This window comes from Pezoporus flaviventris, unplaced genomic scaffold, assembly GCF_033815535.1.
Source record: "Pezoporus flaviventris isolate CSIRO_AGI_PZ_B2104156 unplaced genomic scaffold, CSIRO_AGI_Pfla_v1 ptg000006l, whole genome shotgun sequence".
In the NCBI taxonomy this organism is placed as follows: Eukaryota; Metazoa; Chordata; class Aves; order Psittaciformes; family Psittacidae; genus Pezoporus; species Pezoporus flaviventris.
Genome location: NW_026892554.1, coordinates 15,643,319 through 15,665,979, shown reverse-complemented (window position 1 = coordinate 15,665,979; position 22,661 = coordinate 15,643,319). Strand labels below are relative to the sequence as shown.

Here is a 22,661-nt window from a genome sequence, read left to right as displayed (position 1 = left end):
TAAAAACAGAACATGAGGCTGTAAGTTACCAGCAGCTCTGTGAATATCTTTGCCTTCTTAAGCCATATATCCCTTAATTCCAACCCTAACTGTCCTATGAATAATTCTCAGTGCAACTGCAGTTCATTCTTTGTTACTGTTAGCCTAATTTAAGGCAACATATGTTTAGGTAAGACAGTCCCAGATCCTCAAGTCAGTGGCACATTTGAAGAGAGTGTGCCTCTGGCTGAAAAAAATACTGAAGATAGCTGCAAAGAAAGATTTAGCTTGTGTAATATATCAGCTTATAACAAATATTAAAATCCTCCAGAAGAATACAGTTTCATACTGATTGTCGTGTCTGACATTTTTATTGCACAAACGCTTAAGGTGCTGTACTTCTGCCAACACACAAATTTATTCTTTTCACTGTGTTTGATAGAGTATATATGGTGAACATTTGGTAGTTCATACGCTTTTACTGTGCAATTTTGATCTTGCTTTATATGTTCAAATTTTGTCTATTTTCCTGTAGTTTCATTTAAAAAAAATTGGAACTGTCCACTCAATTTGCCACAAAATGCTTGCTTCTAGGCAAACCTGTGCTGCTTATTCCAGTGTGTGTTTGCAGGAGTCAGTATTTTATATTAGCTTGAAGTCTTTTCAAATGACTGCAAGCACACAAGCATGCAGCATAATCAGTGTCTGTTAAATTTTCTTCTGCAAAATACTGATTTAAACCTGGTATGTTACATAGTCTGAAGATCCTCACTTTCGTATCACATGGTGGCCAGATACAGCAGCTGAAGCACACATTTAGAAAGAAAAACATTTTAATATAGTGAGAGTTGATAGACGTGCATCAAAGTGAAATGTTATTTTTGTAGTGATCAGCAGGCTTCAGACCTCCCATGCTAATCATAAACTTTCCAGGCCAATAAAGCTAAATTGTTCTGTTATTGCCACTGGCTTCCAGCTCCCTTTCCAAAAGGGGGGATATTGTACTTGCTGCTAACTAGGAAATTAGCAAAATGCCTTCTCTTTCTCCTTTTCTTTAGACCTGTTCTGCATGTGATATTTCGGTTTGTTAATACAGTGTCTATGAGTGTGTCTTAGGTATTAATGAAGAGAAATTGGTTGAGTTACCCTATCCTTCTCTCCAGTCTTTCTCTATTAACTTATACCGCACTGGTTATGGCAACCATATGTTCAGGCCTCATCTCTTCCTCTAAAATATGTCCTTCTTTCTTCTTGGAAATGTTGACCTGGGAGAATAAAGGGCTTTTGTGTATTTGTTCAGCCTATACAGATGTGTAACTTTATGCCCAGTGTTACAACCTAGTGAATTCTAAAAAGTTGCAGTAACCTTTTTTAGATGTGTGGAAAAGACACTGAGGCGTAGAACAGGTATTCCAAAGGACAGCTTAAAATGATAAAGATTGCCAGAATGCATCAAGTTGGGCTGGTCAGACCCTCTGTGTATTTATGGGTAGCTGTTCAGCAGTCTGTCAGCAGGCTGTGGTTGAACAAGACACAGAGCCTAGAGGTGCTGTGACAGTTCTCCAAGCCAAAAAACCACAAAAAAGATATGTTTAGAAGTAGCTCTGGCAGAATGAAGGCCAGTGCTGAATCTCCACACTGATGATGGTTGCAGTTTGGCAGAATATTTAGTTGCGTGGTACTGGAGTTTGGTAGCTGTATTTGTTGCTGCTTACATGTTAAATGGAACATCCATAAGTATGCTTCCTTTTGAAGGCTAAAGAAGTTCTTTATCATCAGAATTATTTCAGTCTTTTTATTTCAGCTTTCCTACAGCTGATGGGTGTAATAAGCATATTTCAATCAACTAAAGAAAAAACTGTGCATAGTGTGTACCTGTTAAACAGTTTAATATTCACCCAAGAACTGCTGAGATGAGTGTATATGTAAGTTGGAAGGAGGACTTTGACATCAATTATTAGAAGGAAGTAGGATTAATCCCAGATTGAAGTTTAAGACTTCTATTTTCTCAAAAATATTTATAAATATACAAAAATGCTAAAGTGGGTATACTAAAGCCTGATTACACTTACGGCAGAACTGCAGAATTACTGTATGTTGCACAACAGGTCATTTCGAGAGCAAATTCAATAGAACTTAATTTCATGTAAAACTAAGTGATTCTATTTCTTTAACATAATTCCACCACTTTTTTGAACTTGAAAGAAATTCAGAAGGAACTTCTAGCTCAGAAATTTGTTGCGATTCTGTCACTTGTACTGTATAAATTATGACCAAGATGGGTCCAGCATGCAATACATTGAAAAGCTTAAGTCTTACTAAAACGTTCTCTATAGTTGTACTAAAACCAAAGTAAAACCAAAACTACTTTAAAATAATTTCTGTTTCTAATGTATTCTGGGGGCAGCTCTCACCCCATCTGCTAAACTAGTACCAGTACTCCACAGCAGCCATTTTCTGCTGTCTCTAGTTATGCTTTAGAAATTAACAGTGATGAGTTTGGCTTCAAATTCTTGGTTGCTTTTGTTACATGTAGAAATGCAAGACAATGCTTTGCTTTCAGCAGTTTTTTCAGAACCGTGGTTCTGACAATTACCTTTGTCCTTTTAGTATAAGATGCACCATACTGTAACTGAGCAAATTTTCCTGTTGGTTTTCAGCTTGTTAGGAGAATGTTAAATTAAGCATAATGGGTGTTTCTTTTGGATTAAAAATCTCTGTATTCTTCAATTAAAACAATGTGCTAGACTACTCATAACATGCTTAGAGAAGACATCTGTTATTGGGGAAGGAGCATCTGAATGTTGGGGTTTTATTCAGCCATATACTGGACAGTCCTCACTTCCCCTCTATTATGCCCATGAAAACCAAAACCAATTGTTTGTCCAGAGTTACTCTGCAGTTCTGTGGGATGCTTGATTGTATATTTAAGTCTGTAGGGTTGTGGTTTTTTTTACTTTTTATTTTAATTTAAAATGGTAGATGACATCAGCAGAGTTAATTTTAAAATTTGTTGTAAAAGTTTTATTTGATTTCAATTCTAAACTTATCCATCATTTTCTGTTCTCATGTAGCTATATGTTCTTTTAGTAGTATGACTACTGTGTGATGATAAAATCTAAGTACTGGTGATGATGTTGGATTGTCCACCCGGGTCTCTATTTTGAAAGCCCTGCTTGCTGAACATGTTCTTGTACTTAATAGGCAATATAGCATTGCAGAAGGAATGTGAAGGAGCATTAAGGTGGCAGAGTGAGGCCCTATATGTTTTCCTTTGAAATATCTTCACTGCTTTCTAAGCTGCCTTGGCGGTGAATAGCATGAGGGCTAGATGTGAAATTACGTATGTGTACTCTATTTTTCTCCACAATGAAGGGAATATAGTCTATGGCTCCTACACGGATTTAAAGGCAATAATTGGAAGTGGTAGGGTAGTAGGATAGACGTACTAATGAACCTAATTGGTAATCTCTTAATACTCTTAAAGTTGATTATGCTCTCCATAATAATACATATAATAGTGATCTTGGATAGGGATTTTTAAGTTGTGTTTTTTGTGGTGGTGTTTTTTTCTTAGATATATTGACAGATTTTTAGATATGAACATAAGAGTGTTTACTTTAATAGGTAAAGCCAAGTACAGTATTCTGAATCCTTCACAGTTACAATTTTTTAGAGAAAAGGACAAGATAATTTTTTCCTGGAAATAAAAGTTATCAAATCTAGTCTTTACAAAACACTTCCTTTAGTGCCTGTAGCTTGCAAAAAAAAAAAAATCTTCAGAAGTGACAATAAATTATATGTCCTAAGAATTTGTTCACATGGAACCTGCTGATTTTACCGTGCCAATGTCACAAGACAGGAAAATGAGAGAAAAATAAGCAATATGTGGCACTTAGATTAAATGTTTTACATTTAAAGTTAATAGTTATCTGTAAGACCATGCTCCAAGAAATCAGGCTTTTCACAGATACTTGTTGGAGAAGCAGCACTTTTTATTTCCTTGTCAAAGTAGTTGTTTTATTATCTGATGGTATCAATCAAGCTGAGAGATTGCGAAGAAACAGGACCAATAGTGGGTGTTACAGAGGAGTCTACTGGAAAATGACATCAAGGAAGGAAAGATAGCTGAGAAAATGGAGCTGAAGGATCAGAAAAGCTGCAAAAATGTACCCGGATAATGCTACATTTTACATCCATTTGATGTAAAAGGAGTGTTTGAAAGTTAAATGATTTTTAAAGCCTTTTTAAAGATAAAGGCCTAGTCTTCCATGATAATAATTTATAATATATACTTTAATTCACAGATTAATGCTTGATTTAATCTTTGTTTATTTTGGCTTTGATAAGTAGTTAGTGGTCTATGGCAGATTGAATTTGTGTAATGCCATTTACCATAGCATTTTAGCATACACACTGAAGCATTCTCCTTACACTCTTGCACATAAGGCATTTAGAAATCTGAAACAATACATATTTTGTATGGACTAGGCTTCTATTTAGCATATTGTGTAGAATTTTTCACTGTGAGTTTCTACATATTAAACATTTAATAAGAGAATATCACTTTCAGTAAAAAGAAGGGAAAAATTCTGTGTTACTATAAAAATGAAAGAAATCATTGTTGGGATTGAAAGAGAAGCAAAGCATTTCCAGTGATTCCCCCTTTTCTGGTTAAATATAATTTATTGAAGACATTATAAAACTGCTACTTTGCAGTCTTGAGGACACCCAGAAAAAAAAAAATTCTGCACCTAACAATTCAAAACATGATTTGGGTATTTGCTAGTGTGTGTGGATAAGAACATATGCTGAAAACCGTATCATTGCACTTCATTTGTCATATTTCCTTGGAAAGGGATAAAATGACCATACTTAATTGTAAACTTGCTCCTAAACCAAGTAATGACATATTTGCAAATTTATGTAGACAAAATGAAACTGACAGGTTGGAAATTGTGTCCTTTTTTGTTTGGCTACTTGTAGTTTGGAGAATTTGTGTATGCAGATGGTGAGTATGAATAAAAAATAGTATTCTTCATGCAGCTGTCTAGTATCATGACAAGCTCTCAGTTTTATCTTCAAGTGGTTTCTGAATACATCAGCAGAGTAGCTGTGGTATTAGTCATACCTACCATGCGCATCAGTTCATGTCATTGGGTTTATGTCATTGGTCTTATGTCATTGGTCATATAGCTTTGAATAATTCTATTTTAAATCAGTGGATAGTCTGCTGGCATGAAGCTGACTCAATGGGTGTACTACCAACCTTTGAATGTAGGAAAATGTTGAAAAGAAAATTGAGTTCTGTGTTGCACCAGAAGCTGCTTGTTCATGTGGAGGTCCCTGGGTGCCAGAAATTTTCAGTTGAAGAAAGCAAAATAATACATTGTCTATTAATTTGAGATGTGGTTTTTTTTGGAATCTATTTTGTCTGATGAGGTGAAGTATGAAATATCTGTAGTGCTTTAAGGTCAGCTTCCAGTATCTGAAGGGGCCTACAAGGATGCTGGGGATGGATTCTTCATTAGGGACTGTAGTGACAGGACAAGGGGGAATGGGTTCAAGCTTAAACAGGGGAAATACAGGTCAAATGTAAGGAAGAAATCCTTGACTGTGAGTGGTGAGGCACTGGAACAAGCTGCCCAAGGCAGTTGTGGATGCCCCATCCCTGACAGTGGTCAAGGCCAGGTTGAGCAGGGCCTGAGCAACCCGGTTTAGTGTGAGGCGTCCCTGCCCATGGCAGAGGGATTGGAATTAGATGATCTTCAAGACTTTCCCAACCCTAACCACTATATGAGTCTATAAATAAAGTGATATATTCATTGAGAAATAATTTGTTGTGAGGAAATCTTTCCTAAAACATTGGCTGAAAATAGTTTTAAGACATGATCCATACACATATATGAAATTACTGTATTGGAAAGACTTGGAACTGTGTAGGAAATCTTCCAAAGGAAATCTTCCTTCCACATTGAAGGAATTTTCTGTGGTTTTGTTCACTTGCTTTTTGTTGGAATTCTGACTGTTTTCCAGCCATGTGATGGTGTCGGCTGCACAGATGTGCTTTTACAACCAAATTTCTCAAACAGTCAAGTTTTATGTCTCTCTATGGGCCTTTAAGATTAGAACTGGTGTTACTGCTAGCTTTAACCCACATAGACAAGTCTGAGTATGTGGATAAAGTAATCAACACCATTTGCATGTTTCAAAATGTATGTAGAGGATGTTTCCTCACTTCCTTTGTTCTACGTGGCCTTTTAAGAAGTTATTTTCCTTTTTGGTCCTAGTGTTTATATTAAATTTATTTACACCTTGTTATCAGGAAACAGTATTTCCAGATTTTGCACTGTTACTGACTGATTTTATACTGCATACTGTAGGTTTAGATGTGCAGTTACTGTACAGAACTGCTTAAAAACAAAATGTCATGCTAACTAACTTCTAACAAATGTTTTCAGAGTATTGAACTATTTTATGCAGTCATTTGACTCTCCTTATGTAGTAGAAAAGTGTTTCTGAATTTATGCCATTTGTCCCATGAGGAAACTGACAGTACTGAAGTGTTTTCAGTTGCCTGTGTCAGGAAGATGAGTTTCAAGTTAAATTATACTGGACATGTTCTGAGTACTCAGAGGCTTGACAGTTGTTTATACAAATATTTATCAGGTATTTATCAGGTTATTTATTTTACAGTAAATTAAATAGAGATGCAAGAATGTGTAATTATTTTAAGATCCTCATCATTCAGTTTGAGCTGCATAAGAATTTCGAGAATTTATATGCAAGGCGTAGCTCAAGATTTAACTTAATTTGTAGCTGTATGTTTCCAATTTCCTGTGTTGCAGAAATCAACCATGCACAAGAATTGGCCATTTTCTCTTTGTAAATGGCATGTATGTTTGCAAGGCACCTAGAAAACCAGAATAAAGTCAGGGTCTCGGCTCTACCTGTATGTTTCTCAAACTTTTAAGCATGTGGGACTGCTATCCAGAGTCCAGACAGCTGGAAGACTCCACTGATAGTTCATTTGGCTCTAATGAGCAACATGTGTTTAATGTGATTATTTTAAAACCGAACACATTTATAAGATAAACAATCCAAAAATCTATTATGTAAGCAATCAGATTTCCCCAGAATTTTGTTTTCATCAAAACCATAAAGATACACAGTTTCTCTTCAATTAAAAAGATTTCAGTCATTGTTTGCATGGTATGCATCTGCAGAGAAAGAGAAGCCTTGTTCTTGCGCTGCAGCTATGCTTCTAATTTGTACCTAATTTGCACCAGCAGTGCAGCCAGTCTGTTGGTGCTGTGTGTTCTTGACCTGGCATGGATCCCCAGTGAGGAAAAATGAACCTTTAGTTTACTAATGGGATAGATTTTGACCTAGGCCAATGTTTATTCTTTTACTTTACAATGCAGTGAGGAGCAAGTTTTATGCCCTAGTATCCTTAATCAGACAGTCTGATTGGAAGAGGGGGGTGAATTGGGAAGATGGAATCAGACAGAGCATGAAGAGATTTTGGGAAGGAGCAATTGCATCTTTGGCTCAGGAGTTTTATAACTAGATGGGAAAAGTTGGCTGTTGTTGCTGCCCAAAGCATAAATTATAGTACTATGAGATAGTTCTCCCTGCTCACTTCAGGTATCCGGGTTGTGTAATGAAATTACCTTGGAAATCTTCCTCATCTTTCTTCCTGTATTTGGTTTTGGGATGAGTTCTTAATCCCAAAAGTGTGTTTGATCAGTACTGCAATTAAATCCCCAGTCTTCAGCCAAGCATATACATTTCCTTTGGCAACACAATAGCTATTTTCATTTTCTTCTGTCAGAAGAAGAGAAACCTGGTATTCCCATAAACTACAGAAAATATGATTTGATCATGAATGCAAGCCTTCCAAGATTTTTTTTTTTCCTTTCTTCTTTTGGATCTGGAGTAAGGTCTAGTTCAGTACCTCTGAACTAGAGAGAATAAAGGTACCTTTGCTACAGAATTGTCTTTGGCTCTGGAGTTCCAGCTGTATGACTCCAGCTGCGATGTTTACTTTCTTTTGTTAGGAGGAATGCTGATCTAGTCCTGTCACCTAAATAGTGTGTGTAACGTATGCAGTACTGGCTTCTTTCTCAAGGTTACCTCTATTGCAAGACTCTTTATCTGCTGCCTAATAACAGTCTCTTACCTTTTTCTTTTTGCTGAGTTGATTTCTTCTATTGCTAACCCTGTATACGCATGGCTAGAAATGAGTTCTGGCACAGGCACAGACCTTTGGGGCCCTTATAATGCTAACCAGCCTTAACAGTCCTGACCAGTCGCACCATGGTGCACCTACCCTCACATCCCTGCTCATCTAATCAGTAGCCCCATTTAAATTTGGCCCTGGGTCTTCGATCACTGCTTTAGCTACCCTGGAGATGTACCTCTCTCCGGCTTAGCCACAGGCATGTGTGCTTCTGGCCGTGGACCCTGCTGATTTGCACCCTGATCCATGGACTGACTTCTTGGCATTGATCTTGGGCTTGCCTTATCACCACAGACTTGTTCAGTGATTCTTCTTGGACCCTGGCATTCCTGGATCTGCCATGCTTTGTCTTGTGGTGGCAGTGGGATGGAGTCCTAGCCAGTGAAGGTGCCTGCCTTGCTGCCCTTCTTGGCACACTTGACACCTGGCTTCCCATCTCTTCAGGGAGCAGCCTGCTGTTGCTGCTCCCTCACAGAATTTTTTGAAGGTTGGTTAAGAGTGTTTTACTGCTTTGGTTTAGTAGTAGGCATGAAAAATGTGAGCCAGCTTTTTCAGAGCTTTCTTTTCATGTTTAGTTGCCAGATGATGCTCATTTTGTGCAAATTCAGGTTTTACTATTGTGTTTTTACACATTTCCTACCTGCATACTGGACTAGCCTGTGCTGTATTTGATCCACTCTTGGGGAGGACTCACAGTGGTTTTCAAAGCTCTTTCTGGATATGTTTTTTCCCAGTCTAAACCAATATCATTATGGCTTTGAGATTTCTACCACTAGAAAATAACAGGTAAAATAAATACATATAAAACATCTATGTTCTGAAAGGGCTTCCTCCTCTGAAGGAATTTCAAGAACATGTCCAAGCAGAACTGAAAATTATGATTACATTTGCAATCCTAATTGGTTACTTTTCTCTTGGAGACATCTTGTTCCCATCATTTTATGATGGCATGTTTGATGTAGCTGTCATTTGCCAGCTGGACACTTGAGGAAATGTGTGTTAGCACTAAAATCTAATTTTAATGTGTTGTAGTTTTGGACCTGAAAAAAGACTCTCCTTTGTAATTCTGATCTCATAGGAAGATTCATAGCATAGGTCATGGCCCATTATGTCATGAAGTTGGTGCTTGTTTGCCAGGACCTCTGTTCATTTGGTTTTGTAATTAAAAAATAAGTATACTTAGAATAAGGAAAAAGGTGAGGTTTCTGGATCATGTATCTTTAAAATACTTTCTACATGGAGAGTTAGAAGTATCAGCCTTTATTCTTCCCAAAGAAGTAAAAAATTTTAAATTACCATGATTCCAACTTATATTTAGATTGTTTTCTTTAGGAGGAGGCTGACTTTTCACAGGAAATTGATGCATATTAGTTCTGTAATTTATAATTAATTTGATTTCATTAAAGAGGATTTAAAGTTTTTCAGGGGATTTTTTTCTTTTCTTTTTTCTTTTCTTTCTTTTTTTTTTTTTTCTTAAGGACAAAGAGACCTATTCCTGTGTCTTATTTTAGGTAAAGTCTTCAAATATGTCAGTGGTACCAAGTAGTTTATTTCCTGATTTGTGGTAGGTGTGAAGAAACTGGTTCAGATATTCTAAAGGGTAAGGCATGCTTTTTCCTTCAGTTCCTACTTTTATGTGGCTGCTCATTTGCTACACTTCAACATGAAACACAGATCAAAATGCCTTATGTGAAACTGTAGTGTGATGAGAGGCAGTTTTCTAGGAATGTGTGTCTGGTTTTTATGCATAAGAAGAAAGAGTTTAAATATGATCCATCTTTTCCTTTTGGTTTCACCACTTTTTTGTATATAGGAAGAGGTAGAAGACAGCGTGAATAATGTTGGATCATATGTTATGAAAATAGTAAGAAAATAATGTTAAAGTGGGAGGAAGACCGGAATATGGTGCTAAAAATATTTATGCCTTATTAGGAAAACAGAAGACATTGATTAAAAATGGAGAGGGGAAAAAAAGTTTGTCATGAAATGAATGGTATTTGTAAAAATTAGAAGTTCGAAGTGTGGTGTCCACTTGTTATGTAGTCAAAATATGGTGTTGGGCAGAGAAAGGAATGCCTCATAAATGTCATCTTATTCTACTTGCACTATGCAACTGCTGTCTGAGGAGGCAAAGAGGTGTTCTGAGAACTTGGGATATAGACCAGAATTCTATCATCAAAAATACAGAACATTATAATATGGCCATGAAAAATATGCATTCTAGCCCAGCCTGGGACAGGTGACAACCAAGGGTCTTTTCCTTCCTCTAGCAGAGGAATCTAGCACTCTAATGCCAGAAAAGAGAAAGGAATAATAGATTTAGTACTGAAGGAAAGAGTCAAGATGATAAATCAATGTGAGGTTATTACTCAGCTGTTTGAAGATGGACCTTTTCAGTGAAGTCTGGCTTTGTAATCAGAAGTATGGGCTTTAAGAAGTTAAGAATAGGGAGAAGAGGAAGGAAATGCTCATATTTCCTTTTCAGGGTTTGACTGTAGTTCAAAAGCCCCATGCACTGCCAGGACCATGGTAGTAAGAGGAGCAGTATCATGAACACTAAAGGGCTCCTACTGAAGTAACTGACAGAGTGTAAGGTAAGCTGGGCTAACCTAATTATATACAAATGCCTACTTGAAGCTTACTTTGTAATGCCATTTCCATGGGATACAATAATACCTTTTAAATGGTGTACTTTCTAAACCGATATGATAATATCTCTAAATCTTCACAACAAAGAAATAGAAAGATGAAAACAGGAAAATTCTCTAGAACTTGGAGTGACTTTAGATGATGAACAAGTGGAAAAATGAGGATTGTTCAGTTTAGAAAGGGAAATAAGCAGGAATAGAAGTTAAAAGGAAAGTTGGAAAGTGGTTAACTAATAAAAATATTAGTAAGGACAAAGCAACAGTATTGAGTAAACTTATTTAAGAACTCTTTAAAGATCTTTTTTTTTCCACAGCATCCCTTTGTCTTTTCCATAACTGTACAGGGGGATCAAAAAATGATTAAGCATATACAGACAGGTAATAATATTCCTAGCTTTGTTATGTAAAGTAGCAATGGAAGACACAATGCCCCATGCAATGGTGTATTCTGGTAGGCAGTCAGTATTTCCATTTTGGACGGAATTCTGTTCTGAGCATAACTACCCCTTAAAGGTTTCTTTGGACAAGAAATCATGTGATGTCAGCTTCTTAATAAAAAAAAATGCAGTTGAGTGAAGGGGTACAAATAAATAAGATGTTGGGAATGAGCTGGAAAAGTGCTTGTGTCTGAAATGCTTAAATGGAGTTAAAATTTGAACCAGGAAAAAATGCTGAGATGCACTGAAATACGTGTGAGGCTCCGCTACTTGTTTCTTTTAAGTTGCTTAGAGTCTGGCATTTGGTCTCACTAGGCTCCATATACTTAACCTTTAGGCTCTGATATGTAGCTCACACTTTGACTTCCTTCCCAAGCTGTGTGAGTTTTGTTTTTTGTAATGACATGTATAAAAGTCCAAATACTCCTTCTTGGTCCTTTTCTAAGTATTGTTATTTCATCTGTTCTTGGTCAAAAAGATAGAGATGCTGATGAAATTCAGATTTAGTGTGTGAGTGTCCTTCCTTCAAAAGGACTGCAGTAGCAAAAAGGAATACTTAAAACTGTAGAAGGAAGAGTGTAGGGGAGAATCTCTTGCTTTCTTTCATCACCCTGTCTGGCAAGTGAAATGCAGAAACCAGGGAAGTGAATGTAAAAGCTTCCATGAGGATAAAGAAATCCCTTTGTGGTTCAGCTGCAGTATTTCCTGAATCCAGGAAGGCAGGGCAGGGAGCGGCATTTTTCTGCATACATCCTCCTCAGTACAGTTTTATCTTCAAGGAAAATACATTCTTTCTGTTGTCTCAATCCCCTGATGGTGCAGACACACATGGGGTAGCAGGAGGCTTCTTTATTCCAAGTGTTAAATTAGCACAGACTTTTTTTTAAATCAGGAAAACTCATAGAAGGAATTCTGAGCGAAGTGTCAGTGCCAGTGTCTCTCAGCAGTTCAGGCTAAAGACAGCACTAATTCATTCTAGCCTTAAAATATTTGAACAAATTCAGAAAGGAAACCTTCTTGGAAAAATGAAAGCAGGAAATGCCCTATCTGACAGCTTTAAATATGGCAGCCATCTTTACACGTCTTTGTCAAGCATGCAAGAGTTTCTCTGCTAAACTGCTGTTCCTTTTTTGTTGTAAGTAACTTGTAGGTTACTAACTGGGGAAGATGACCCAATTAAATAAAACCAAAACTTGATAGATTTTCCACTTGATTTTTCTTTTGTTATTCATCAGCATCCCATGCAATTTGTACTAAATTTTTAGTACATTCAGCCTTAGTTTTTTTCTCTGTACATTTTTACATGGAACATTGAAATGAAAACCCAACACCTTTTCTTAAATAAGAATAGTATATGTATTGTCTACTTAATTTTCTTCTTCTGTTAGTGATTCCAGGAAGATGCTGTCTGATCAAAGCAAATTGACAGAATACTGTTTTTCAATACTTGTTTTAAGAAATGGTTAAAGGACTTACGTGTTATGCTGTACGAACAGGCTTGTTTCAGCCTTTATCTTCCTTTTAAATAGTTCATGGGTTTACATGCATCAGCTGAGTACCAGTGGGCTTTCCAGTGAACCCTCTGTTTCCTCCCAAAGGCAGTAGCATTGATGTTGGAATAGCTCTACAAATGTTAGAGCTGTATAAGGTAGAAAGAAAGTCTAAAATGTTGGTTTGAGTCATGCTCTTACAATTATGTTAGGAATTTGGTCAACTTTTTAAGCAAATATACTTTTAGCAGAAAAAAGTAATTATGCGTGATTTTACCTGAGCAAACTGTTCATGATTTCATATGGAATAACAGAAAGGCTGAGAGACCTGGAAGAGAAACTGCTTGCTTTTGTTAAGTTTAACAAACTTGTCCTAGTTTGAGATTCAGGTGCAATTGCCTCAGGAGGTAGCTAGTAAGCAGAGTTCACAAACTGATTGATGTTTACAAACCCCTTGAGACTGACAGTTAATTTGTTCACAGATGGAAGTCAGTATTTTTTTTTTAATGAGAGCTCTCCTATCCCAAGATCCATTATGTATTTTAAGTATTTTTAATTCTGAGAGTAAAAGATAGGAACTTTCCTTTAAAGTTTCAGTTGTCTTTTTCTGTTTAAAAAAAAAAAAAAAACAAATTTGGATATTCTGTTTAAATTATATACATGAAATAGTTATGGTATTATTTTGATGCATTTGTATTTGTTTCTACATAAAAGCAAGGGTGCTTGCAGTCAGAGATGTTGTATATTTTCCCTTTTACTAAAGCTGGGTGTTTTGGTTTCTTATCTGTTACTGCAGAACTTCCTATCTGAAGTAGCTCTTCAGTCATAAACTGGTTTGTTTTTTTCTATTTCACCTATAGTTTTGTAGTCTCTAGTGTAGTGGTCTTCAAGGTTTGCAAAGAAATTCTGATCTTGGTTGCAGCAGTGCAAGTTTGGCATAGTGTTAAGTTTCAAGTTACTTTGTGCTGCAAAGAAAGGCTGTGGTTGTGACCATGAACAATTCCATCCAGTTCAGTTGGATAAAGCCTGAAAATGTAGTAGCAGGTATGGACAGATCTCTAGTCTTAATGTGGAGAACAGAACACTAGCTTCTGGGTTTCAGGAAATTCTGCCTGTGTGTTTTTGTAGAGGCAAAATTAAAGGCATGTGGAAAGAATTAGTTATATGGTTTATTAAATGGGAATGTAGTACAGTTTTCTGTGCTCAGAAACTCGTCTTACTAATACTCAGTTAGACTTTGGTAAGTTTTTTTCTTATAATTTACAGAGGATATACTGCTTGCTGGAATGATCAGCAGAGAGAGGGCCAAAATCACAGTTACTCCTGATTTTTTAATTTTACTTTTCTACCTTTCCTTAAAAGAGAGAGTATTGGTAATTTTGTGCCTATGCTATATATTTATTCACAAAAATGAGTTCACTTTGTGAAGAATTGCAGATAAGGTAAAGTTTTGTTTTAATGGAGTCAGTATTGTTTCAATTTGCACAAACCAACTTTCATCATTGGAGATTTTGTTACACACTGCAACATCTGAAGTGGTGTATTCTTAAAGTTTTTCAAGCACTGAAACTGTAGTTGTAAGTATCATAATTGGAGCTTTCATGTTGAAAGTGGTTTGGATTCTGGTTTAGTTGGCAGTTTGCTCACTATCCTTTTGTGGTAATCTAGATATTTGGGAGGAGAAGGGGGGATGGGGGGGCGGAAATCCAGAAGGACAGGTTGGCTTCCTGACAGGGTTTTGATGGAAAATTTCTTTAAGTTTATTTGATTTTGCATTTTCAGTCCCGAGGCTTTGCCACAGGCAACCAGCATACAAACTACCTGTAATGGCAGCTCTGCATTTAGATGTCAGCACAGTGGTATAATCTGCAAACCTTCAGTTTGCCTTAAAAAGGGGAAAAATGCTTCTTCCATTTAGCTCTTGAAGTGAGGTGTTGTATTTGTGAGATCAACGTAGTAGTAGACATTTCTGCATGATTTTTGTCATAAAGTACCATTAAGGCTCCGGTGTCAAGTTTTCAAAAGGTGCCAGTTTGGCTCTCTGACCCATTCTTACAACTCTGGGGCTGGCTGCCTGTGATCATTCACATCATGCAGAAGAGCCACTCATGAGCTCCATACTGAAACTCACACTCTGGCTTTTTTAAACTTTTTACTGTTCCTTTGAGGGGAGTCAGCTGAAGGGGACTCTTCTGCTGTTGAGACCGCTTGTCATGCTTGGTCTACATTGCATTGCTTCCTACCTGGCACTGAACATGGTGCTAGCAGGTATTGGCAGTAATGCCACCAGAACCATGGTCCTGCAAGGCCGTGTAATGCCAGGGGAAAAAAAAAGTTGATCTGTGAAAGGTGGTCTGCTGATTTGGGAGGCTAACAATGAAAGCCAGACAGCATTGTGACTCCGGTTGGACAGGAGAAGTGATGGGACTCTTTATGGACAGATTTAGTAGTCTGTCAAAGACCTGAGAGGGAAGAGGCTCAGTGACAATGGTATCTAGTTAATATAATACAGATTTGATTATGCTGGAGAACCAGATACCCAGATTTGAATCCAGCAGAATTTGGACTTTCAGCAGCAGTGAGAATGCTAATGTTCTATGCTGGTTTAGGAGTTTGACTGTATTTAATTACAATTCTGAAAGCTGTCTAATACATAAAAGAATTCTGTTATGATTTGTTTGAATATTTTTTAAAAAAGGAAAATATTTGTTTCTCTCACAGCAGAGGAAAATAATGGTTGGTAAAGCTAGTTTAAAAATAGCGTGAGGAGTCTGACATGTTCTGTGTATTACTGTGTAACCTATTACTGTGTATTACTGTGTAATCTAATACACAGTAATGGTGTGCTGCTCAGTTTCACCAAATGTTAGCTTCCTGCCTCCTAAAAATCTTGAAGTATTTTAAAGTACCTGTATTCTGAGCTCCTGTGGTTTACTGTCTGACATATGAGAGAAGGTTATTCTTGGGTCATGTTTTTGAGATTTCCCCTGCAACCATAAGGATGAGAAATGTGTATTTACATGAAAGATGAGAGTATACTGTGATTTCTTGACCTCAGGAGTTAGAACTTTTAAGAACGTAACGTCTCCCATTCCCATGATAAAATACGTAAATAGACAAAAGTAGAGTAGAAGAAGTTAAAAAGTAAAATGAGAAAGGGAAGGAAGATAAGGGGAATAGAGGACTGGAGTATCCTATATGTGTTATAGAACATTTCTTCTCTCCTGTTGTTGAGCATGATGGATCATTTGAGTTCAAAACTTTTTATATTCTGTATTTTTATGTTGCTTAGTTTAGCATAAGAAAAAGTCTACTGTGTAGAGATTACAATTGGACATACTCAACTAAATTGACATCCTCCAACTTCTGTATCTCTGCAATTTTACTCATTCTGGGGACAAACACTCAGTGGTCTGCTTTTGAGATGTAACAATTCATTTCTGCACCAGGTTTTTATTGCTGCTTTGTTCTTTATTTGTAAGTGGATCTTACTCGTTTTCCAAAATTAAAGATTTTCTTCTGCTTGCTTAGTCATGGCAGGTTGTTTGATGGATTGGAGTGTTACAAATCAAAATTTCTTCCATTCAGCTATAATATGAAAAAGAAAGAGAGATTATATCCATATCCTGCTCCAGGATTACCCTAGTGGATGGGGGTCCATTTCAGGAAGCACTTGTGACATTCCTGAGAGGGAATGACACTTGGCTTCCCTGTGGGCCAGGAGTGAGAACTAGCAGATTTTGACTGAGTCCCTGGCAGGATCAGGCCATTCAGGCTGGGGAATTGTGCTGTTGAAGGGCTGACTGTGAAACCATAGGCTGTATCCTGGTTAGATTTTAAATTGATGATTTATTTGTTACAAACTTCAGTAAAAGGAGGTGCTGTACCTTTAAGTAGCACATGCCGTCTAACCATCAACAGGCATCTTTTGCAAGTTGCTTTAGCCTGTTTCTCCAATCATGCCTGCCTAAGTCAATAATGCATTGCCAAACTTCCTCGTGCATTAAAGGTTACCGTTTAGCTTGTTCCATGAATCACAGCAGATGCATAACTTGGCAGTGACCATTCCTGTCCCTCCCCTTCTTCGCTTTCTACTAACTACAGCCCCCCAGCTCACTGCTAGCTGAGCCCCCTCCCCCAGCAGGGAGAAGTCATTACATGAAGAGATCAACTTACCAGTTGTCTTCAGAGCAGTGCTGAGAGCAAAGCTCCTGGTCGTACAGTGAGTGCTCTCGAAAGGGGGAGAGGGAGAGAGTTGTACCTACAAGAACTGTGATCCTGAGACACCCAAGTGCATCTGCTAGCAGTTAGTACTTGGCAGAGGGTTTTCTCCTCCAGGGTAGCTCTAACTTTGGGTAATAATGTTTGTCAGCTACCTGATACTAACGTTGCTCTGCTTTCAAACAGCAGTATTAGCAAGACCTGGGGGTGAGGTAAGCAAAGTATAATGTCTTGTCAAAAATTGCTTTGTCGAAGTTGCATTTTCTTCCCATCTGTTAAGATGGATTGTGAATGATTTTTATGTTGGTAGACATTTTAGAACTGTATTGTTTTCTTGACATGTAAAAAGCTATAGTTTTGGTTTGATTTAGGCTTTGGGGTTTGTTTTGTTTGGGGGATTGTTGTTTGCTTGGTTTGGGGGTTGGTTTGGGGTTTCTTTGCAGTAGCCTATATGTACTAAGGGAGAGTAGTTTGAAAGTTAGCTTCTTTGCATTTGATATACAATATGATTTCTGTGAGATGACTGATTTGTGAATTTTTCTTTACTAACAGAAATATGATACTCTTTGCAGCAGTAGATGGTACTGTTCTGTTCAGATTTTCTACAAAAAACTTGCTTGATTGAAAAAGTTTTGTAAAAGGCTTTATTTGGGGGATGTGAGCATGTAAAAACGCCAGACTGTGTTCCTTTAATAATGTTCTTTTTGTGCAGACATGTTTAACGTTTAGTATGTGGCAGGGCAGAAAGAACTTGATTTTTAAAAAATGTATGTAATATCATTAGAGGGACTTTGTGCATTCTTAACATGAGAAATCTAAAATAATGGAGTAGAACAGCCCTTGTAATACTCTAAAAAGTTGCTGTTTGATTTACAAAGAGCCGTTTCCAGATTTTTGTTCTCATCAGTTTTTCATCATGTCCTTATTTCATACCAAAGCAGAAAATTGCAACTACTCATTTGTCATGTAGGAAATAATTCCTCAAGCATAGTACTATTAGATATCAAATATTCAATCTAATGAAATTGCTAGCATAAACCACATTCAATACTCATTCTGCCTTTTACCTGAAATGTATAGTTCTGCATTGTAAAGGCATCATTGGATTGTTTTGTTCAATAATATGCCTGCCTTAAGTAAAACTTCTGAAAACAGTGATTCTTCTTTAGAGCTTTACCTTTTGTTAGCCCTGTCATAAGTTCCTAGTAGCTTAGTAAAGTCCAAAGCAATTACTTTCCCTGATAAAAGAAAGTGGAGGTGAACTGGAAAAAGCATATAGTCCAACAGTGTGTGATTGACACTCTTAGTAGCTTGCATGTCTAGATACAAACTGTATTTTGCTTTCAGGGTGTCTTAAAAAGAGAAATTGTAACAGTTTTGATACAAGAAAATGCCTTTTAATGGAATCTTGTGCTGCCTTGGATATAATTAAAGCAGGGAAGAATTTTCAGCAGAAGCTCAGGGCATTGGGATGGATTGATGGTTGGAGCAACCAAAAGCTGATTATTGCTTTCTAGTTGTCACTGGAATTTTCAGCTTTCTGAGTTATTGAGGACAGAGATCAATAGATGGGCTCGCCTTGTCCATACCTCAGACTTAGACTGTGTGGTGGCTCAGATAGAGGATATTTCTGTCATGACTGCATGTACGTGGTCTTCAGAGATCCATATAAAGAACAAATCTAGAGCAGCAGCAGTGTTCCTGCCAATTACCCTCATTAGCAACGAAAAGAAAAGCAATGCTGTCTTCTTACCTGGAAATGAACTTCTGCTGTAAAAGTGCAATGTGGAATGCTTTAGCATCTAATCCATATGCCAAGTACTTTAAACTGTACTGTTGTTCTTAGTTTTTCAGCTAATATAGGAGACAGAATATGAAAAATGGCCTTCTACTTTATCAGTGAATCTTAATTTGTAGGTTTTAGTAGGTAAATATTATTTCTCTATGAATTACTCAGTTAAGATTTTTCCTGTGGTGGGCACAGTGAGTTGAAGACAGGGAAAATAAGTGAGAAGCCATTTTTAAAAGGAACCTGTATTACAGTTTTGTGCTCTTTTGAAGTGTTCTCTTTACTTTCCTGAATATTTTAATTGATTTATATGTATGTATTTTTAAAAGTTCGGCTCATAAAAGTGTCAGTGTTTAATAGATTATAAAATCAATGGGAAGCTGCTTTTCTTACCAGCTTGCTCTCTCCATGTTTTTATGATGCAGAACTTCGACCATTCAAGAAACAGAAAATTGTAAAAATCCAACTGTTATGTTTTTACCCTTATAATTTTTAAGGAACACCTAACACTTGTTCTAGTGTGTGTTTAAGTATGTTGTGCTTTACATTTGTTGTTAAGGAATGACTTGGCATGAACTCAGCGAAACTGCATTACATCACTTTTCCATTCAGGAGGGAAATAAGGTTGCATAGTTCTGCAACTTATACCCCATTTGCAATGGCCAAGACCAAAATCTTTCTGTGTGCTTTTTACCAAATAAGCATGACTGTCTTCACAGAATCATAGAATAGTTGGTTTTACTACATACACTGAGCTTGAGAAATCTTTGAGCAACTAGTGTCTTCTTGAGGAATAACCTATCCTGTATTTTCAAGTCTTCCTAAGCGTATAATTACTTCTCAGTCATTGTCAAGCAGATAGCCTTACAAATACTGTTTTCTTGGTATACTTGATAGATATTTGTATTTTAAGAAAAGAATTTCACCTTCCTCGAGGTATTAGTGCTTTCAGCTGAATTCTCCTCCCAGTGTAGCAGCTTGTTTAATCTTATGCATGTTGGCCATGAATCAGTACTATTAGTACTACCTGGGTCAGTGAAGCTATGCACTATAAACTCACTGGCCTGACCTCCTCAGCAATAAAGCATTATCAAATTGTACAATTCTGTGTTTTGTTTGCATTGTTTTCTATGAGCATTAAAAAACTTCGGTCTAGCTGTCAACATATGTGGACAAGGGGAACTAAGCCTAGCATGTAACTTAAATTTTGATTTGATCTGTATCTTAATGTGGCAAGAAATCATAATCTGACTAATCATAAAAATACATAATATGACATAACACAACTTTCAACAGGTTTAAGTGAATACGAACTGGTTTGTAAGATTTAAACCTAATTGTTTTCAGCTCTTGAATGGTTTTTGTTCAGGTAACAAGATGTTTTGCTACAGCTAATATAGTAAATAGTTGTTTATAGAGGCAAAATTTTTATATAAATATATGGATACTATTTTTCTTTAAGAATATCTGAATACTAGATGCAGATGAGCTTTCTTTGTGAAGCAGTTAACATGAAGTGTAGAAGACAATAAATTCCTCAATGGTTGTTTTAATATTTTTTTTATTATAAATTCTGTGTTAGTTTAATCACAGACATGAAATGCATCCTTTTGGAATTTGGGCATAAAAGGGTGAAAACATCACATTCTACCTACTAAACGCACAAGGGAGCCTGAGCAGCTTTGAGTCTGAATCTGTTGGTTCTGACCAGTGGCTTCTGTGTTAATACTTGAAACAGTTGTTTTACACAGTGTCCCACGTCAAAGAGACACAAATGAAGAAGACCCTGTTGTCATGAGCTTCCATTCATTTCTGCTTTTGTAGTGGCTGTCTCTGCAGTAAGTAACTTGCCCACAGGAACCAGAGAAGAAAAGAGAACTTGTCAACACTTTAAAAGATCATTCAGTTCTGAACAGGTTCAGGTGTCACAATCCCTTCTACACAAATGCAGCCCATTGTGAGAAACTCAAGATCACTTAGAGGTTCAAAGCATATTTAACAGAAAAAACAGCAAAGGTATTAATGACAAACTTTAGAAGATTTGGTTCAGTTATTAATCCAAATTATATGGGCTTTGCACCAAGAGACAGTTACTTTTCTGGCCAAAATAAAATATACTAGTAAGCTAAAAGGAGTACTTTTAGCACTATCTTTGTAGGTGAACTGATTTGTTTCATGCCTAAAAATAGGTAGATAGATTGTTTTGGGTTTAGAAGAGATAGAAGAGAGTCTCTGTTAGGCCTGAACCATTTCTTCCATTCCAAGTTACTATCTTTCTTTCATTGTTGAAGACTTGTGACCCATATTAAGCTTGAAGTTGTGATTTTGCTTCTAAAACTTTGCGTGTGGGCACATACCCATGCATGTATATGCACAGAATTAATACTGTATTCTACAGGGCTGTGGAAGAAAAACCTTAACAAGGCATTTTAAAAAACATCTTCAGAGTATGTGAAGCCCTGTGTGGAATTCTTTCCTGCCTGCCCAATCAGTTTCTGAGGTTAGCTGGGAAGTAGAACTCATCCCAGCGTTGATTTATTTCTATGTGGTAACATATGAATGGAGCTCCCTTGTTGATCGTAGAAATAGACCGCTTAGGCAAGAGGAAAAAAAACCAAGTACATTTCTCTAGAAGTGCAGTGTGGAGAAAGAACAAGACGATGCTTACACTGCTTGACTGTTAATGATCCTCATTTGTTGCATTCAGCTTTATATTACCAGCCATATTGGAGTGGCCTTAATTATTGTTTATCTGTGGATTTTGTCTTCAGTTTTCTTACAGTAGTCCTGTGAGGTAGGTGAGTGCTGTTACACAGCTATTACTTACAAATGCCTGAGGCACAGAGGTAAAATACCATTCAGAAGCTCAAACCAGTTATCAATAAGAAAAGCTTTTAGATATGCTTGACAAATCAGCTTTTCCAGCACCATAATGGTTTTACATCCTAGTACTGTCTCGAAGAAACTCTGTATGGCCAGGAAATTAACTAGTTAACTTTTATCTGCTGAGTCACCAGGCTACAGTTACTTCATCTTCAATTATAGGCAGGGAGCACATGATATGACCAATAAAACAAGCATTTCCATTTCTGACTTTCATAGGGCTAGCATATAAGAAAATGTAATTTCTCCCACTGAAATACTGACAAAAATAATTTCTCATCTTTGTACTTGAGTATTCCCATCTGCAAGCCAAGGTTAAAAGGACTTCCACTGATTCTCCTGAGAAATTGATACGTCACCTTGACTACATTTTCCCATAAAACATCACCCTTAACCCTTCTGTTTATGAAGCATGAGAATACTTGAGGGCCTTTGTAAACTGGTAACTAAGGAGGGATTGAACTATTTATTTATTTAGTATACATAAAAGAAAGTTACTCTGATTTACTTTACAATTACCCTATTCTGAGTTAGAAAAAAGAGATGGTAATTTACATATGGCAGTAATTGCTGACATCACCAGTAGAACATCTGAAAGTGAGACATACCGTAGTTGAAAAATAACCCTGTCAAGTAAATATCCACAGACATGGCCAAATTATAAGAATATGCTCTGTATCGCTGTTGCTGTAAGTACTACGGAACAGGTTTGTTTGGCATTCTTGCCTCGCTCTCCCTAGCCTTTATTGTCTGTCTCAACCTCAGTATTAGTAACACAACCCTATTTTGCTTTTAAAACTTTGATGTAAACTTAGTGTAGTACATATTCTGTTTAAAGTTAATTACATTCTAGCAAATGCCTTAAAATGTATTCTTTCAACCTCTGTGATTAGGTGGAATAAATGTTCTTCCAATTTTCTTCTCAAGATTTCTGTAGGGCTTTTAGTTCTCCCTGTACTGTGGATCCTTGCC

At 36.9% G+C, this 22,661-nt stretch overlaps 1 protein-coding gene across 6 annotated transcripts in view; it reads left to right on the top strand.

The window, feature by feature from the left end:
• THSD4 (thrombospondin type 1 domain containing 4) overlaps nucleotides 1-22,661 on the top strand; it is a 317,127-nt gene that overhangs the window by 191,121 nt on the left and 103,345 nt on the right. The window contains exon 1 of one of the 6 annotated variants that reach the window (XM_061447102.1): nucleotides 15,620-17,229. The exons of the other annotated variants lie outside the window; for them this stretch is intronic. Within the exon in view, the coding sequence (XP_061303086.1) occupies nucleotides 17,158-17,229 (72 nt within the window). The 5' untranslated portion in view covers nucleotides 15,620-17,157. Of the gene's footprint in view, nucleotides 1-15,619; nucleotides 17,230-22,661 lie in introns of those variants that run through there. 6 annotated transcript variants of the gene reach the window in all.